General features: G+C 36.2%; 1 protein-coding gene across 10 annotated transcripts in view; it reads left to right on the top strand.

The window, feature by feature from the left end:
• Pam (peptidylglycine alpha-amidating monooxygenase) overlaps window positions 1–20,464 on the top strand; it is a 169,427-nt gene that overhangs the window by 27,880 nt on the left and 121,083 nt on the right. For all 10 annotated transcript variants that reach the window (XM_042690741.1, XM_042690740.1, XM_042690738.1 and 7 more), the window contains exon 3: window positions 8,369–8,426. In XM_042690741.1, coding sequence (XP_042546675.1) covers window positions 8,369–8,426 — 58 coding nt within the window. The remainder of the gene's footprint in view (window positions 1–8,368; window positions 8,427–20,464) is intronic.

Here is a 20,464-nt window from a genome sequence, read left to right as displayed (position 1 = left end):
CCCAAAAGAGGGATTGCTGGGTCATAGGGAAGCTCTATGTGGAGTCTTTTGAGGAACCTCCATACTACTTTCCAGAGTGGTTTAACAAGTTTACACTCCCACCAACTGTGCAGTAGGGTTCCCTTTTGTCCACATCCCCTCCAGCATCTGTTGTTATTAGAGTTCTTGATTATAGCCATTTTAACTGGGGTGAGATGGCATCTCAAGATTGTTTTGATTTGCATTTCTTTTATGGCTAGAGAAGTTGAGCATATCTTCATGTGTCTATCAGCCGTTCTTATTTCGTCTTCAGGGAAGTCTCTCTTTAAGTCTTTAGCCAACTTACTAATCAGGCAGTTGTTTCTTTGAGGATTTGTTGTTGGGGGATTTAATTTTTTGAGTTCCAAAGATATTTTAGCTATGAGACTCTTGTCTGTTGTATGGCTAGTGAAGATCTTTGAATCCGTGGGCTTTCTATTGATCTTGCTAGCTATGTCCTTTGCCATGCAGAAGTTCTGCAGCTTCATATAATCCCATTTGTCCAACTGTTCTTTGATTTGTTGTTTTTCTGTGTCTTTATTAAGAAAATTTCAGCCTGTGCCAAGGAGCCCTATTCCTTATTTTAATTTTTAAAAACTTAAAATATATTAATATAAATCACACAATGGGGCTTCAATGTTACAACATGAATATAATATACTTGGATTAAATTCACTGCATCTGTACCACTCTTTCTTAAGCTCACTTCTTCATTCTCCTACTTCTTATTTTGCAGTTTTTAGTGGGATTCATTGTGATATATATATACACATTTATATGCGTATGCATATATACATATATACATATGCATATATAAATTTTATTCATATCTTGGGGTTCATTTCATTTAGCATCATCTTATATGTTCATATGTACATAGCTTTTGAGCTTTTCTGCTTGTCTGTTAAGATTATCCTAGACATATACTAAATATTGCAAATAAGGGAAACCATGGGTCCTATATTTCTTTGTTTCTATCTTACTTCACTTAATATGATTTTTTCCATTTCCTAACAAATGGAGCAGTGTCATTTCTTCTGACTGAAGCATAGAATTACACTGTATCTATATATACCACATTTTCTTGATCCATTTATCTACTGAGGGGCATCTGGGTTAGTTCCATATCTTAGCTATGGTGAATAATACTGCTATAAACATAGTTCTGCTGGTAGTGTGGCCTTGTTTTTGATCATTTGGATAAATGCCCAAAAGTGGGATTGCTGGGTCATAGGGGAGCTCTATGTGTGGAGATTTTTCTTTGTTGTTGTTTAATTTGGTATGTGATTTTTTTTTGTTTCTTTTTTATGTTCTTCCTCCTTTGGTATATCCCCTGTTGTCACTGTATTTGATTTTGGTACTCTGCATCTTGTATCTACATTTATCTAATTTGGGGAGAGGAGGGGGATAGCAAAATGCTGAAAAATGACCCATTGCAACAATGATACTCAACTTTACAACTTCTGGGGGGTTGGGGAGGAGTGGAGGAGGTAGGGGCGGAAAGGGATAATAGGAGAAAAACAAAGGAGAGGGTAACAATATTTAACAAGAAATGTACTCATGACCTTACTCATTTAACTCTAACCCCTCTGTACAGCATTTTTACAATAAAATATTTTTTAATTGTATAATATTGACCACTGTCATCCTCTTGTTCCCTCTCCTACCTACTGGTTTTATCCCACCCAAACAGTCCCCTTTCTACAATCATTGATATACATTACTGGTTTGTTGATTCCACATGTCAATGAAGACATGTTGTTCATCCTTTTGAACCTGGCCTACTTTGTTTAACATGATATCCAATTCCATCCATTTTCCTAAAAATAACATTATTTCAGTCTTCTTTATGGCTGAAAAATACTCCATTGTACATATATATATATATACCCATATATCACATTTTCTTTATCCAGACATTGATTATGGGCACCTAGGGTGGTTCCTTAACTTGATTATTGTAAATAGTGCTGCTATAAAGATGGTTTTTATTAGTGTAAGTTATTTGTACAATAGTATTTCATTGAAAAATTTCCATATAAACATATATATATATATATATGTATATATATAATGGGCTTTGTTCAACTTATCCTCTTCTATAACCTTTTTTGTCCTTTTTTCCCTTTTTAAAGTTTTAAAATGTTTATTCTATTTTGTACATATATATATATATATATATCTATATATATATATATATGTATATAATGTATTTCGGTTACATTTATTCCCTCCTCCCTGAAAACAATCACACTGTCTTTAGGTTTATAAAGTTATCAGAGAAAACCTGATTCCATCCTGTTCCTTTCTTACACTGGGCTAACAGAACTTTCAGCAGTCCTGATATTCTCACTAGCTCTTTGCAGAACTAAAGTTATGTACGCCCAAAGTGAATACTCTGTGGCAGTGAAGACTTTATGAATCCTTCACAAATTTTCTGGATTGAAATTTACATGTTCACAGTCTGGCAGGAAAGTAGAGTTTACTAACTGTTTTTGTAAGCAATTGCTGTGATACACAGAATCACAGTTGCACCAGAAGGTGGTAACACTTTTGCTGAGTTTTTTTCCCCTTTGTGTGTTTGTTTATGGTGCACAATATGGTATGTGTCTATGTATACTGAAATTATTACTGTAGTTAAATAATTTAATCTTTTCTTTTCCTTCTCCTTACAATTTTCAACAAGTTTTGATTATTTAACTAGAGATGATTGTGACAAGTTATCAGAAACCATAGTACACAATATAATATTGTTATGTCATGTGATGTACCTATAAAATCAGCCAATTTATAAATGCAAGTAAAACTAGGCTATATTATTCATGTGTACCCTTACTTGTGGTTCCTCCATTCAATCGTCTCTTTAAGGAAGGCATTCTGGGCAGATTCTTTAGGCATTCACAATAAAGTGCTATTATCCAATCAGGATAAGATCACAGCATTCAACACTGGAATCAGAATGGCACCTCTGGTTTTCCCAAAACAAAAATTACTGGTTTTATGTGGATAGTTTGCATGGATAATAGTGTACAGATGGTTTTGTTTGTCCCATATTAATTTAAATAAACAGTTGATTTTATTAACTTCCTTTCCATAGGAAATTGTATCCTTGTCTCACAAAAGGACTAAACCAAATAAAGGAGTTTTTTTTTTTTTTCAATAGTTCAAGCAGCTGTTACTGAAGACTGTTGTCTGCCTCTGAACTCTTGGTTAAAAATGGAGTTCTTTAGCTTTAAAGGCTCCCCACTTCTTCTACCTTTCCATTACTAGCATGCTTTTATTTTCCATTAGAAAATGGTGCTTTGCTTGGATAGCTCAATAGCATCAATAGGAAGCAGAGCAGAGCAATATCGGGCCCCTGCTTGATTCAGGTTTGGCTGATTTGCTGAACAGATAGCACAGGCATATGTGGCTATGCAGATTCATATTATTTCTCCCTTTTTGTACATTTGAGTATGCTGCCAGTTTGAATCTCCAGTATTTTACAGGCGATCTCCTGGTATCTCACTCACACACCGTGTTCTCCAAAGAAAGAGAAAGAGGATTCATGATGATGATATATAGACAACTATGAGAGGTGCACTGGTAGTTAGAGCTAAATTATAGATGCATCTTTTACATAGCAGTGTGAGTAAATGAAGACATTTCTATGGGAGAGTCGGGTGCTGCTTGTGTCTTCAAAGCTGTTGGGAAGAAGTAGTGATTTGAATTATGTATGTGTGTTCCATTGGTGTTTCTTTGCAAAAACAACATGGTGACAGCATTAAATAGTCCGCTACACTGAAACTTATCAATAGGCATTCATGAAAAAGTTCTTAACTGCTGTTGGAAATGTAGGGACTCTGATTCAAGCTTCTTGCTATTCCCCTACTTCTTTCATTAATTGGTAAGGAACTAAAGTTATATCTTAGAACTAACACTACTTAACACTACTTTCTTTTCAAATATTAGAGAGGTTTGAAAAATAATCTTTAAGTAGCTATTTTTCCATGGTGAAAGAGATGTATTTAGAGAGGTATACAGAGTCCATTTCAGCAGCTCCTTTACGTTCTTGCAGGCAAGTTACTTACCTTCTACAGCTTTGATTTTTCATCTTTATAAATATGTTTGTAATAACCTACCCAGAGCATTACCCTTGGAAATAACTCAGATAGAAATGTCTCCAATGAATCCAGAAGCTCGGTATATGCTCTTCCATTTGCAGGCATCATTTGCTAAGTTCTGCTAGTCTACCGTAATCATTTGAATTAATTCTGTATTTGTGATTTGCAACAACCTCATAGGGTTGAGATATATGACTGTTCTTATTCATCACACAAAAAACTGAAGCAGGACTAGTTGCTTGCTGTAACAATGATCTCATAACTTTATTTCTTCAAAAATATTTCCTTCACTTGATGTCCTCACACACTGTGCTTTGGTCAACAAGGTTTCTGGTTCACCAAGTTGGTCACAATTAAGTATATGCATCCACATTAACATACTATTAATTTTAATTTTTAAACTGATGCTTCTAGCACAAAATTTTCATTTAAAGTAACCATCCATCACTATTGATCTACTATAGAAATTATCCTGTATTGATTACAATGTAACACTATTTTGTAAGCACTTAAATAATCTTTTTCTCTATACTATAATGAACTCTTAAGAGTTTGGTAAATGGCATCATCCAACCTATTCTCCAATTAATGACATTTCTTATTTAAAAAGTTACTTACTTATGTGGAAATTAACCTTTATTATAAACAGAATTTAATATCTTAAGAAAACAAAGGTTGAAGTTTTTGTTTGTTTTGTTTTGTTTGTGGAACTGAGGATTCTACTCAAGGCCTTGCATTTGCTAAGCAGTCACTTCATCATTAGAGCCGCTCTGGCCATCCGAAGGATGAAGATTTTAATGAACTAATCAAAACCACAATTTAATAAAATGTGAATAAATATCCCCCATTATTAGTGTTTTGTCTCTAATTAGTTGTACAAATGAGTTTCAGTTCAACAGGTCAGTTTATGGTTATAACACATCTTAATCTTATTTCTTTTATCATTTCCCCTGTCACTCAGAACCCCACACATTCCCCCAATTATCCTAGTTTCATGTTCACATATGTACGTTGACTATTATGACTATATTCTTCTATCTTTCCTGTCATCCATCTACCCTCTCCTTGACCTCATATATCCGACTTTCCAAATTTTAGCTTCCTGATATTCATTTTGTTAGACTGTTAGTTGTTCAAAAGAATTGCACCATTGGAATTCTCTCCTACACAAACCATATTTTACATTATATGTTTATATATATACATATATATGGCCCTATGTGGGCTTACATTTGTTTATAAATTATATATAACTTCCACATATGAAAGAAGAATTACATGAGCCTGACTGAGTTCACTTTACATCATTTTCCAAAGTCCATCCATTTGTTGACAAATGACATAACGTCACTATTCCTGATATATTATAAAGGCTTTTTATCCTAACTCTTGCTCTAACCACTTGAGTGGCCTTATGTCAGTACAGCAATCTTCCTGTGAATCAGTTTCCTTTTCTGTAAGGAAAAGAGTGCAGTGCCTGGTAGACTTACTCACAGTATGCTTTTGAGAATAAGATGAAGTAACATAAAAAGTGCTTCCTCATGTTCAACCAGCCTGAGCACAGATGCTGTCCCTGAGTCATCGTTAGCATCTTTAGTCATCTCCAGTCGGTCTGTGCACATGGCTTATGCTTCTTCCTATTGCACAGTCCCTGAGCTTTTAACTCAACTCTAAAAATCAACTCATGATATCAATATATACCAGAACAAAGTCACTGATGCCTTTCCAGTTGCAGAGAAAAGAATAAATTACCTCTTTCCAACCTCTGTTCAATTGAAGTGTGGTCATCAAAGCTTTCAGCTAAGGACAAATTATTCATCTAATACACTATATTTTTAATGTTCTCACTTTTAGAAAAACTTTTACATCCTATTTTAACAGAATATATATCAATATATGTAAATATAAATTTTACATTATATATATATATAAATAGTAAGTGTGTGTGTGTGTGTGTGTGTGTGTGTGTGTGTGGCAGTACCGGAGTTTCAACTCAGGATCTTGTATGTGCTGGGTGATGTTACTGGAGCTACTTGGCCAGCTTCTCTGGAATGGACTATAAGTAATTGGTTATTTGTTTGTTTACTTATCATTTACATATTTTTCCAGCTGATGCTCTGCAACTCCCTAGCCTGATATTTTGCTGGTTTTACTTTGGGAAAAAGGGTATCAGACTTTTCTGCCAGGGCTAATGTAAAGCTGCAACACTACTCTCAATCACAGTCTCATTAATAGCTAGGGTAATAGGCCTGAGACACTGGTAACTGGCTGGGCTGGCTATTTTCAAGATGGTACCTATTTTACTCACAACTGGTGCTCTGCCACTTACTTCAGCTCCACCTCCAGTTTTGGCTTTTTGTTGGATAATTAACAATTAGTCTCTGAGACTTGAATGTCTAAGCTGGCTCCAAATCTAAATCCTCAGATCTCAGCCTATAGAGTAGCTAGAGCTTGAAGGCATGCACCACCTCCACACTGCCTAGCTGCAAGTTTCTAAAGTCATTTCCCTAATTGAGTTTTCAGTGACCTATGTTTATATATTTATATACCAAGTTCTGGCTGCATGAACAATAACTTTTTTTAGTCAAGTTACATTTTCTTAGACAGGCTTCTTAAGGCAAGATTACACAGATGTGATAGCGTTATCCAAGAGAAGGCTGTTAGAAGATACACTGGTGTTTGTTCAAGTCTCTTAACATTTATGTGTATGAGAGGAACAGGAACAAATAACTGAGACCCAAAGTGTGGAGTTTTCATAAGCCAGTGGTGATGCCCATTGAAAAGAAGGGCTCAGAAGAGTATGACTCAAGTTTGATCAAAGAAGTAGTCTTTGTCATTAACTAGAGCATCTTTGCAAAGCAATATTCCCTTGCTTTACCCCAGTTTCTATAAAATAACAGCACCTGCAGTATAGCAATGTGTTTTGAGGATTAAAGGAGTTAGTGCTTCTAAAATGCTTAGGACAATGCTGATATCTTGGAAGTTCTATGTCTGCTGTCATTACTATTTTTAAAATAGAGTTAATAGCATCTGTCTGTTTGATCTAGGATTGCTTTTGTTATTAAGTGCCATAATAAAAGTGAAACATGGAAGTTCTGGTCGGCAGTGATAAGCATATTCGCTAACAACAGCAGTAGTAGCTATTTAGGGTCACAAAATACCTTAAATTTGTAAAACATTCATAGCCCAGAATGATCAATATGAATAAACTTTGAGCTTATCATTTTCTTAAATTTTAAAAAGTGTAGGGATGTTATGTCACATTAGAAACTCAGATATTGCAAATATTTATGAACAATCATACTTGTGAAAGAAAGATCATAATAGATGTATTATGCCTCTGTATCTCTTGGGTTCTCTATCTACAGTTAAATTCTCCAGCATGAATGAGATATAACCTCCTTACTGTGCAACCTTCAGTATTTCCAGGGTTCTTTCTTATTGTTAAAGTCAGTTTTAATCTATATAATTATAAAGACTTAAAGGAAATGAAACATTTCCTTCAGTTTAGAAAAATGGCATATTCAAAAATAGAAACTAGCACTGAATTATATTGTTTCCATTTTGTTTCTATCTTAAGATACGTATTTGATATATATACCACTGCATCTAAATGACTCAATAATCTTGAGCTTTGATATATTTAATTGTGGGAAAATGACAATTAGGTAAGAGGCCAATAAATTTTTTTAAAAAAGAAAGAATAACTTGAGGTTGTATTGATTTTTTAAACATAAAGAATTCTATACTCAGAGAAAATAATCAAATGGAATATTATATTTTAAGACCCATCATTATTTATTATTTTCTATATCTAATATTAGGGTGGATGTAAAATGATGCAAGAAACTCAGTATTTAATTTTTCAAATAACAAAGCTAGTCAAACATGATTCTCAACATATTCATATTAAATAAATAAATTATTATACATTTTATATGAAAAATATTGCCTTTTAAAAACTGTGACAATATTAGAAATATCACAAATGACCATTGATTTTTTTTTAATTTTTGTTTTGATTTGTTTTTTTATAAATACTGCCAAAGACTGTTTAGGAAAGGATAGTAACTTTCAGGATACCCAAGTTCAAGACTCAGCTTTTCCACTAACCTGCCACACAGCTCTTAGCCAGAAATCTCACTTCATTGGACCAGTGATTGAAAACTGTGTATTTTATAATTATTATTATTTGTTTCTTATTAGCAGCACTTTAATTTGGATTTTCTTTCTTTCTTTTTTAATAGTCTGATACATACTTCTGCATGTCAATGCGTTTGCCAGTGGATGAGGAAGCCTTCGTGAGTAAGTATTAATTGTCTGGTGTGGGAGGCAGGTGGCAGGAAGGGAGAGTGGTTATTTGAGATCAGTGAAAGGTTCTCTTTGATGGTTATGACTTTATTAATCTTTTAATGTCAGATTCCAAAATGCATTTATCATGCCTAATGCAAATACAAAACAGAGGTAGCCACTGCGAGATAAAATTACACAGTGTATCTGGAGAGAAGAAGCCGCATGAAGATGTCAATGGTGACCAATACCATGTGGTCCCATTTGTACAATATTGGATTTCTGTCTGTGGCTGAATACTTAATTCCGTTCCTCTCAACAGATTGTTTATTTACCTGCTGCTTCAGACTATAAATCGACTGCACTTAGAATCAACACTGGGGATGTAAAATCTACCTCTCAGATAGTAGATGGATCAGAAGGAGAGGATGAAGGGAGCTAGATCAGGATAAAGAGGGGAAAAAATAGGGAGAGAAGGAAAGCTGAAAGAGAAGGGCCTGTATCCTGTAGTTTACATTACAGAGCAGAGGACTTGTAAGTGACAGGTGCTTCCCCAACAGAGCCTGTAAATCAGAGAGAAAAAGTGACAAAGTACCATATGTTTTCATCTAGGTTGTTTTAATTTAAACCCTCCTCCTGAGACTTTCAAGTGTATTGGCACATTATGCATAGATTGGTCCATACCTCCTCCTTAACTTTCTGGTTTGAAATGATTTGGGGAAGAGATGGCTAGTAATGAGAGTTGTTCCTTTCAAACTCATCTTCAGATGGACTGTATGAAATGGCTAGTGTGTGAATTGTACAGTGTGTACCACATCGCCTTAAGATGTCTTGGGATGAATTTTCATGACGTGCTGTCCACACGAATGTGTATTATAGACCTGCAAAACCAGAACAATGTGCAGTTATTTATTCTCATAATTTTGGAGCTGTCACAGCAGCAAAAAGCAAGTAATAACATTGTGCAAACAAAATTGGCCCAGTAGTTAATCCCTAAAAGTGAAAACCATGTCATGAACGGCTGAACACTGCCCATTACTTTGCGTAGTTTTGGACCATTCTTAAAAGGAAAGCTAGGAAGAACAGCATTCTCAGGGACTGAGTTGAATAAGTTGAAAATAATTTAAGTTACAAGTTATAGTTGAGTAACTCCCAAGTGTGATCTATAATATATTCATTGTTAAAATATTAACACTATCTTTGAAATTTTTTATATCCACATAGTTGGCAGCCTCGGAGGAAATACTATTTTCTCTTAAAAGGATAATTTTCTTGAATTTTTTCTTTATTAATATTCTATTTTCTTTGTTCAAACCCAAGAATAGTCTAATTCCTACCATTTCATGCTTTTGAAAAGAGGCCACAGTGCCCACCTGAAAAAACATGGCAAGGCATGTTTCTCATTGATTGCTTGAAGCTGGCAGTAGTATAATTCCAGGGCTGGTAACTCTGAGGACTAAAGATTTATATCCTGGTATGTATTATTGCTCTCTTAATATAAATGATCTCTTAATATAAATATTTGCACAGACTTTAAATTTTTAAAAAAAATCCACCTGGGTGGTTCAGCCTGTAATCCTAGCTACTCAGGAAGCTGATATCTGAGGATCATGGTTCAAAGCCAGCCCGGGCAGGAAAGTCCGTGAGACTCTTATCTCCAATTAACCACCAGAAAATGGAAGTGGCACTGTGGCTCAAATGGTAGAGTACTCACTTTGAGCTGAAATGCTGAGGGACAGCACCCAGGCTCAGAGTTCAAGCCCCACAACTGAACCAAAAAAAAAAAAAAAATTCCAAGGGAATACATTTAATCAAGCAAAATACCAACTGGAAACAGCTTTAAAGGGCAAAATTAGAACCAAGGTCCTAAACATTTCTTCATTTTGCTTTTTTTCTTTTTTAATTTTTAATAAGTTTTTTATTGTGAAAATACTGTACAGAGGGGTTACTTTTTACAGTTACATGAGAAAGGTAATGAGTACATTTCCTATCATGCATTGTTGCCTCCTCCTTTGTTTTTCCCCTACCATCCCTTACCTCCCACCTCCACAATTACACCGCCGCCTCCCCCCCCCGCCTAAATTGTAAAGTTCATTTTTCAACCGTGTCCTGTATATCTCATTGTTACAATGGGTCAACCTGTATCCCTCTTTAAACATTTTGTGGCAGCTCTCCTTTAAAAGCAAACTACAGCAAGTTCTAAGGTACTTAACTAGTCTTCTAAGATTAGTAACTACTTTTTCTTCCTTTCTTCATCACTGGGAGGATGTCATGAATACTAAAGATATGTTTCCTGTTCAGAACAGGTTGTTTCATTTTTTTTTTTAGTGAGTTCTTTCATGTTATAACCTTAAGGGAACTTCACACAAAAGTGTAAGTGTACCAAATTAAAACTGAAAATTGAAAAGCAAACAGATCACTTTTAAAGAAACAAGTAAGGGAAGGGACTTGTTTATTCAGGTTATCTGTCAGTTGGGTGATTTTCCAGACCTTCCAACTGGAAGTTTTAGTTGTGGGGAGACCATTTCTTCCATGCTCTGATATTCTGCTGGCAAAGGAAAGGAAGCTTTAGCCTTTACATGGCCTGTTCCTAATTCTGAACCTCAGGATGCCTTACCATAGATTTATGTAAAGTCTTTTTGATATGCTAAGGTTGTACATGAAGAATTGCAAACACTATAATATTCTGCCATTTTTTCTTTCTCCTTTTTAGTGTATATTAATTGTGTTAAGGGAATTCATTATGACATTTTCATACATGCATATACCATATTTTAATCAAATTTTCTCTTCTGTTGACATTTTACTTTTTTAAATATGTTTTTATTGTAAAAATAGTGTACAGAGGGGTTACAGCTACATGAGTAAGGTAATGAGTACATTTCCTATCAAGCATTGTTACCTCCGCCTTTGTTTTTCCCTTACCATCCCTTCCCTCCCCAACTCTTCCCTCTCCCCACCAAGTTGTAAAGTTTGTTTTCAACATAGTGTTTTGTACATCTCATTGTTACAGTGGGTCAGCCTGTGTCCTTATTTCAGCATTTTGTTATTTGCCTTCCCCTACCCAAATTATAAAAATGTATATACAAGATGCAGGACACTGGAATCAAATACTTTTTAAGACAGGATCTCACTATGTTGTCCAGACATGCATTAAACTCTAGTCCTCCTATCCCATTCTCCCTAGCAGCTGAGATTGCAGGCATGCGCCACCGTGACTGGCTTTTTTGTTTATCATTATTGTTTTTTTAAAAAAATAAGTTATAGCAACTATTTGTTCACTCCTTCCTTAAGATAGAATTTTATACCTTCTGTTTTCATTATCTGTGACTATAACCATTGACTCTCAGCAGGATATAAGCAACAGGAGATGATAGATTTTTAATAGTTGCTTTCTGAGTGGAAAACTTCAACAGTGAAACTCACTGGACACTGATGAAAGTGAACTATACAACTCGTGGGTGGAGATGGGAGGGAAGGACTGGGTTAGAGTGAGGTAACAGAAGACAGTGTAAGAAAGGAAATATACTCATTACCTGACTCTTGTAACAGTAATCCCTTCATACATCATGTTCATAATGAGAATGAAGTAAATTAATTTAAAAAATACCCCTAAACTCCATAAAAGACATAAACTCCCCAAAATAATGGAATCAGAACCACACGGTAAGATGGAGCCCTGATACTAAGAATAAATAAATAATTCTTTAGATGATTCCATTGTGCAGTGAAGCACCCAGGGTTTTAGAGCTGCAGTTATGAAAAGAAAAAAAAAATATATTCTGAACAAAAACAGCTTTTCCTAGAGCACTGCTTTTATTTATAGTTTTAATATGAAGTCAGGGAATTGATTGGGTGAAGATAAAATAAAATCTGCATTTGACCACTGAACTGCTATGCTGTCTGAAAGGTGTTTTACAGATATTCAGAGGAATTGGCTCTGACAGCAACCACTCAGCCAAGAAATGTGACTGTCATCTTCATTCTCTTGCTTTTCCTCCCATGGATGACCAGTAAATAAATGTGTCTTTCCCTTCATGAACAGTGGCAGGTCCCTATCCATCAAATTGCACTATACAAATGAGATAGAAGTCAATGAGATTAGAAATAGATTAAGTTAATGTAATGATTCATTGCTTTTTATTTTCTTAGATTTCTATCTTGAATGTATTGCCATGTCTACTACAGAAATGTACAGCTTTATTTGCAATACAATGATGGTTAACTGATTTGGGGGTAGTTTGAACACTGAAAAAATAACTTTATTTTCAACATGCACATCAGATCATGTGACTATAAAGACCACTACCTTACAGGGTACTGGGGTCAACTTCACATTTTATAGCATTGATATTAGCAAAAGAAGAATGATCCTCTGTGCATATATGTGAATCTTCATTCCCATGCAAGCATTCTGTCAGCTTTCTGCTTCCAAATATTTAACTGAGTATCCTTCTTCTTAGGATTTTCTCTTTATAAGGAGGCAGACAGCTATATTTTCAGTATCCCAAATGACCATTGAAGACCCACCAGCAGATACAACAAATTTCCTAGGTTCTTGATGAAATCTACTTGGAAATAGTTGTTATTGACAGCACAAATAAAATATACTAGGAATCTTTAGTTAACTCCATTTTCTTTGGTTATAATCATGAAAGAAAAGTTGATGCTCAACACTTTGTGTTAGAATCTTAGAGTCTTCAATCTTTTGGATGGCCAAAGAGTATCTTTCTAACATGACACTCTGCAACAATTTGAAAACTTTTTTCAGATAGCTAAAAAAAAGTGACAAGATAGTTGGAACATTTTCTTGCATTTTATAAAGCCATGAGGAAGTCTATGTTAAGATTCATCTGGCACCCACTGAATACTTGTTCACAAAGGTGTTTTATTGCAATGATATAAAAATAAGATATCCTAGTAAGCTGACCAACTCATAAAGTTCAAATGTGAATTTGGGCTTTCATTTGTAGATATGTTTAGTGATGGGAGAATCATGGAATTTTGACAGTTATCCTAAAATGGGCATTTCAGCTATTTCAGTAAAAATTGTTTTAGTGGTCAGCTCTTAAAAGAGCAGTGTGAAATCATCTAGTTAGGAAAATTCTATAAGGAAGTGGGTCAGATTTCATCAGGAACTAGGAAGATGATCTATTTGCATATGCAGAGGTGTGGAAAATAAACCAAGTATGGAGAGTATTTCAAAGGAGTACACTGGTCAGAAGCATGCCCAGGAGAAGTATGCCTTCAAGGCATATCTACTTGGGAGGGAAAGGGATCTGACTTAGTGTTGTTGTGAGAAGGAAACAACATGTTGGCAAGGAGCCAGGCAGAGAAATGTCAACAGGTATGGTCATGAAGCAGGGTTGTCTCATGAAAGTGAAGAGTAGATCTGGGGGTCATTATGTTGAAGTAGGAAAGAATGAAGTAATATCATGCAGAGCTTTAAAAACCTAGAAAGGAAATATGGAATTGATTTTGTAGGAAAATAGGCAAGTAGTATAGAAATGACATTACAAAAAACAGGGTTTAATGATGCATATGCTGTTTTATCTTGCATGTCTATTTATTGATTCTTTACTTGATTCTGATGTTGTCATAAAGTGCAGTTAGAAAAGATTATCATGGAAGTTTGATTCTTTCTTGGTGTTGAATATCCTTTATTCAAACATAAGGATTATTTCATTTGAAATTTATGTTCACTATATAGGCTTGCTCAGATGTCTTATTTCTTGGTTAATTTGGCAACAGCACCTGAAAGTTCCCATAAACTGTCCTAAATTTTTTTTTATAAACTGTATATGATTGTTACTGCTAGCAAGTGTAAATGATGATTTGTCTATTAAGTCTTCTGATTAAAAATGTTAAGGCAAAAGGTCTTTCCTTTAGTGTAGAGTTGCTTTATGATTATGGGGGAAGCTAACAAAAGATGATATAGTACATCATTTCTGCAGATTTTCAGCATGCTAGCTAATCACCTACACAGTAGTAAGTCTCACATATTCCCGTACCTGCCCATGCCTGACTGCAGGTTATCATATTTGAAGGTGATTTCATATATGTGTGTGTGTATATATATATATATCCCACACTTCCTATTTAAAGCCTATCTATCTTCAGTTACTTTGAGCAGCTTTTGAAGTATGATCTTTTGTTTGGCACTTGTAAACATGGCTAAATTTCGTCTCTCTTTTATATAACTCTTTGCACACACCTCCAATTCTTCCTGTTCAATATGGCTTTAAAGTACTAGCAATATCAACATACCACTCTTTATCATAGGCATAAATGTAGTCATGGGCTGGCTATACAAGCTCATGTCTGTATCAGACTTACTGTAGGTCATGAAGCTAAAAATCACATGATCTAATACCAGGCTCCACAATCTCTCTTATGAAAACATTTAGGGGCTGGGAAGGTGGCTCAGTGGTAGAGTGCTTGCCTTGCATTCATGAGGCCCTGGGCTCAAGTCCACAGCACCACATAAACAAAAAAAAAGCCAGAAGTGGAGCTGTGGCTCAAGTGGTAGAGCACTAGCCTTGAACTGAAGAGCTGAGGGACCATCTCCAGGCCCAGAATTAGGCCCCATGATCAAAAAAAAATTAAAAACGTTACTTAATTTTTATCTTCATGAATTATTCCCATGAATTCATTTTTTTTTCTTTTTTTTTTATTGTAAAGCTACTATACAGAGGGTTACAGTTACATGAGTGAGGTTATGAGTACACTTCCTCTTGAACATTGTTACCCCCTCCATTGTTTTCCCCCTACCATCCCCTCCCTCCCTCCCTTCCCCGAGGTTCTTTTTTTTTTTTTTTGATTGTGATTAAATGATTACATAATTTCAAAGTCACAAGTTCATTCTAACTTCCCTGGAGCAAATTGTCTACCACAGTCTGTAATATATAACAGTGTTCACATGTTATATACCATATTTGTGATCAGCAGCATGGGGATATTTAGTAGTGGTTCAACCAGATGAGCGGGAGTTCTTTGTTTCTTAAGTCCTGTTAGTTTTATCGTATCACCTAACCTTTTGGATTTAGCATCCACTTATCAGGGAGACCATGTACCGTTTGTCTCTTCGTTCTTGGCTTACCTCGCTCAACATGATTCCTTCTAGCTCCATCCATTTCCCTGCAAATGCCATTATTTTGTCATTTCTAATGGCTGCATAATATTCCATTGTGTATAGATACCACAATTTTTGGATCCATTCATCTGTGGTGGGGCACCTAGGTTGTTTCCATATCCTAGCTATTGCGAACAGTGCTGCAATAAACATGGAGGTGCACGTGTCCTTGTATATTGGTTCCTGTTGTTCAGGGTAGATGCCTAGAAGTGGTATGACTGGGTCGTAAGGGAGGTCAATCTTTAGCTTTCTAAGGACCCTCCAGACTGCTTTCCAAAGTGGTTGTATAAGTGTACATTCCCACCAGCAGTGTAATAGGGTTCCTCTTTCTCCACATCCCCTCCAGCATTTGTTGTTGGCTGATTTGTGGATGTGAGACATTCTGACTGGGGTAAGGTGGTATCTCAGGGTTGTCTTTATTTGCATTTCCTTCACCACCAGGGATGATGAACATTTCCTCATGTGTTTCTTTGCCATTTTTATTTCTTCATTTGAGAAGTCCCTCTTTAGTTCCCTTGCCCATTTAGTAATTGGTTTGTTAGGTTTGGGAGGGATTAGTTTCTTGAGTTCCCTGTATATACAGGATGTTAACCCCTTGTCTGATATATTGCTGGTAAATATTTTTTCCCAATTAGTTGGTTGTCTTTCTAGCTTAGTTGCGATAGATTTAGCTGTGCAGAAGCTTTTTATTTTAAGGTAGTCCCATTTGTCGAGTCTCTCTCCAACTTGTTGTGACCCTGGGACTCTGTTCAGGAAGTTCCTTCCTGTGCCTATTAGTTCAAGTGTCTCTCCTACTCTGTCCTGCAGTAGTTTCAGAGATTCAGGTTTAATGTTAAGGTCTTTAATCCATTTTGAGTTGATGTTGGTGCATGGTGATAGGCTGGGGTCCACTTTTAGTTTTCTGCATGTGGCTGCCCAGTTTTCCCAGCACCAGCGGTTGAAGAGGCTGTGTTTCTTCCATTGTATGTCTTTGGCTCCTTTGTCGAATATCAGCTGGCTGTAGGCCTGTGGATTTATATCTGGATCTTCTATTCTGTTCCATTGGTCTTCGGGTCTGTTTTTGTGCCAGTACCATGCTGTCTTTGTGATTATAGCTCTGTAGTAGAGTTTGAAGTTCGGCATGGATAGCCCTCCCATATTGTCTTTATCCCCTAGAATTGTTTTGGCTATTCTAGGTCTTTTGTTGTTCCATATAAATTTTTGGACTGTTTTCTGTATTTCAGTGATGTATGTCATTGGGATTTTAATAGGAATTGCATTGAATTTGTATATTAGTTTTGGAAGTATCACCATCTTTACTATATTAAGTCGGCCTATCCAGGAGCATGGGAGGTCTTTCCATTTCCTAGTGTCTTCTGCAATTTCTTTCTTTAACTTTTTATAGTTCTCATTAAATAGTTCTTTTACATCTTTGGTTAGGTTAATTCCTAAATATTTTATTTTTTGGGAGGTTATTGTGAATGGGGTTGCTCCCTTTATTTCCCTCTCTTCCTGTGCGTTATCAGTGTATAGGAAGGCAACTGATTTTTGTGGGTTTATTTTGTATCCTGCTATTTTGCCGAAGTGACTTATGATTTCTAAAAGTTTGGGGATGGAGTTTTTGGGATCGTGGAGGTATAGTATCATGTCGTCTGCAAAAAGGGATAGTTTCACTTCTTCTTTCCCTATGCGGATCCCTTTAATGTCTTTTTCTTGCCTTATTGCCCTGGCTAAGGGTTCTAGGACTATGTTGAAGAGGAGTGGAGACAGTGGACATCCTTGCCTTGTTCCTGTTTTTAGGAGGATTGGTTGTAGCTTTTCCCCATTAAGTATAATATTGGCTATTGGTCTGTCATAAATGGCTTTTATTGTTTTTAGAAATGTTCCTTCTATTCCTATTTTCTCCAGAGCTTTTAGCATGAATGAATGTTGAATTTTATCAAAGGCCTTTTCTGCATCTGTGGCGATAATCATGTGATTCTTGACCTTGGCTCTGTTGATATGCTGGATTACATTTATTGACTTACGTATGTTAAACCATCCCTGTGTCTCTGGGATGAAGCCTACCTGATCATAGTGTATTATTTTTTTAATGTGTTTCTGGATTCTGTTAGCTAGAATCTTGTTAAGGATCTTTGCATCTGTGTTCATCAAGGAGATTGGCCTGTAATTCTCCTTTTTGGTTGGGTCTTTGCCTGGTTTGGGGATGAGTGTGATATTGGCTTCGTAGAATGAGTTTGGGATAGCTCCCTACTTCTCTGTTTCTCTGAAGAGCTTGAGGAGTATGGGTATTAGTTCTTGTTTAAAGGTCTTATAGAATTCTGCTGTGAATCCATCTGGTCCTGGGCTTTTTTTTGTTGGAAGACTTTTGATAGCTTCCTGTATCTCATTATAGGATATTGGCTTATTTAATTGGTTAACTTCTTCTTTGCTCAGTTTGGGTAACTTGTATTTCTCTAAAAATGCATCCATTTCCACCAGATTTTCTTCCTTTAGAGAGTATAGCTTTTGAAAGTAGTCTGTTAGAATTGTTTGGATATCTTGGGTACGTGTTGTGATGTTTCCCGTGGCATCCCTAATCCTATTAATATGGGTTTCCTCTCTTCTTTTTTTAATTAATCTTGCCAACGGGCCATCAATTTTGTTTATTTTTTCAAAGAACCAGCTTTTTGTTTGGTTTATTTTGGTTATGGTTTTCTGATTTTCTAATTGGTTAATCTCTGCTCTCAATTTGGTTATCTGGCTTCGTCTAGTAGCTTTAGGTCCCATTTTTTCTTGTTTTTCTAGCTGTTTTAGTTGCAACATGAGATTATTTACTTGGTCTGTCTCCATTCTCTTGATGTGGGCACTGAGGGCAATAAATTTGCCCCTCAGGACTGCTTTTGCTGTGTCCCACAAGTTTCTTTGTGAGGTGTTTTCATTTTCATTGAGTTGTAGCAAATGCCTTATTTCTTCTCTGATCTCTTCTGTTACCCAGGCCTTGTTAAGGAGTGTGCTGTTCAATTTCCATGTATTAGAGAAATTTCTGCGGTATGCTTTGTTATTGAAAGCTAGCTTGATTCCACTGTGGTCAGATAGGATACAGGGGATTATGTCGATCCCTTTGTATTTGCTTAAGTTCCTTGCATGAACTATGATATGGTCTATTTTGGAGAAAGTTCCATCAGCTGCTGAGAAGAATGTGTACTGTGTTGTTTTAGGGTGAAATACTCGGTAGATGTCAGTTAATTCCGCTTGAAGTATGGCCTCACTTAATTCGGTAGCTTCTTTGCCAATCCTCTGGTTGGTAAACCTGTCCTTTGGTGAGAGTGGCGTGTTAAAGTCTCCTAGTATTATCGTATTGGGATCTATTTTATTCTGTAAGTTTGAGAGCATTTGTTTAACATATCTGGGTGCACCGATATTTGGGGCATATAAGTTGATGATGGTTATATCCTCCTCTTGGATTGTTCCCTTTATTAATATGTAGTGTCCGTCCTTGTCTTTCTGTACTGATTTTAATGAAAAGTTTATTTTGTCAGATATCAGGATAGCTACACCTGCTTTCTTATTGGGGGAATTTGATTGGTAGATCCTTTTCCACCCCTTCACTCTGAGTTTGTTTGTATGTTTGGCTGAGAGGTGGGTCTCCTGAAGGCAACAGATGGATGGGTCTTGTTTTCTGATCCAGTCCTCAGTTCGTTTTCTTTTAATTGGCGAATTCAGCCCATTTATATTAAGAGAAAGTATAGAGAGATGCATTGTTGTCCCTGCCATTCCGTTTTCCTAAGTTTTTCTTCTTTCCTTTCCTCCTGTGCTTGCTCAGTTAGACTTTGAGTAATGCCTGTTTGGGGCAGGTCCCAGTTCCTGGTTGCTTTCTTCAGGTTGTGTCCCCCCTCTTAGAATTCTTTGTAATGCTGGCTTAATGTTTATGTATTCATTTAGTTTTTCTTTGCTATTAAAAGTTTTCAGTTCTCCATCGAATGTGAATGCTAGCTTTGCCGGGTATATCAGTCTGGGTTGGCAGTTATTGGCTCTCAGGGCTCGTATGGTGCTTTCCCAGGCTTTTCTTGCATTCATTGTTTGTGTGGAGAGATCTGCAGTGATTCTAATTTTTTTCCCGTTGTAGTATAGCTCCTTCTTCATTTTTGCTGCATGCAGGATTGTTTCCTTATTATTCAGATCCATCATTTTTACTATGATGTGCCTAGAAGTGTTTCTCCTGGGATCTTGCTTGTTGGGTGTTCGATAAGCTTTTGTGATGTAGTTAAGATGGTCGTTTTTGAGGTGGGGAAAATTTTCATTGACTATCTTGTTAAATAGGTGTTGCATTCCCTTGCTCTGGAATTCCTCACCTTCGTCCACTCCGATTATGCGAAGGTTAAATTTTTTAGCATTATCTGCTTGCTCTTGAATTTCCCTTTGGTTTAATTTGAGTGATTTTTCCATATCTGTCACTTTTTGGTCCAGTTGGTGTATTCTGTCTTCTGTATCTGACACTCTACCTTCCATTTCATTCACTCTGTTGACCGTGGCTTCTATTGTGGTTTGCATGGTGGAAATGGATCCCTTTATGGATTCAATGTTGGTTCTCAGAGTACTGATCTCACCTCTCAATGAGGTGAGATCAGTATGCATTACCTCTAATTTGGCGTTTATCTCACTTCTTACTGAGGTTTGTGCAGCTTCTATTTTTGCATCCAACTTTTGTTTGATATCCTGTATATCTTTTGATAGTTCATCCTTGTGCTCTTTCAATTTCTGATCCATTTCTCGCTTTATTTCTTGAGTCATTGCCTCCAGCAACCCTTGGATGTAGTTTTTGTCTTCCATTCCTGCTTTGCTCCCACTGGGGCTCTCCCCTGCGTGGCTGCTGGCTTTTGAGGTGAGCTTGCTGTCCTGGGTAGTGGTAAACCTTGTGATTTTTCTCTGTGATTTTCGCATGGGGGTTCAGGAGACTGCT

Source organism: Dipodomys spectabilis, unplaced genomic scaffold (assembly GCF_019054845.1).
Source record: "Dipodomys spectabilis isolate Male_0828 unplaced genomic scaffold, ASM1905484v1 ptg000140l, whole genome shotgun sequence".
NCBI lineage: Eukaryota > Metazoa > Chordata > Mammalia > Rodentia > Heteromyidae > Dipodomys > Dipodomys spectabilis.
Note: the sequence above shows the minus strand (reverse complement) of the source record. Positions and strands in the feature narration are given on the sequence as shown.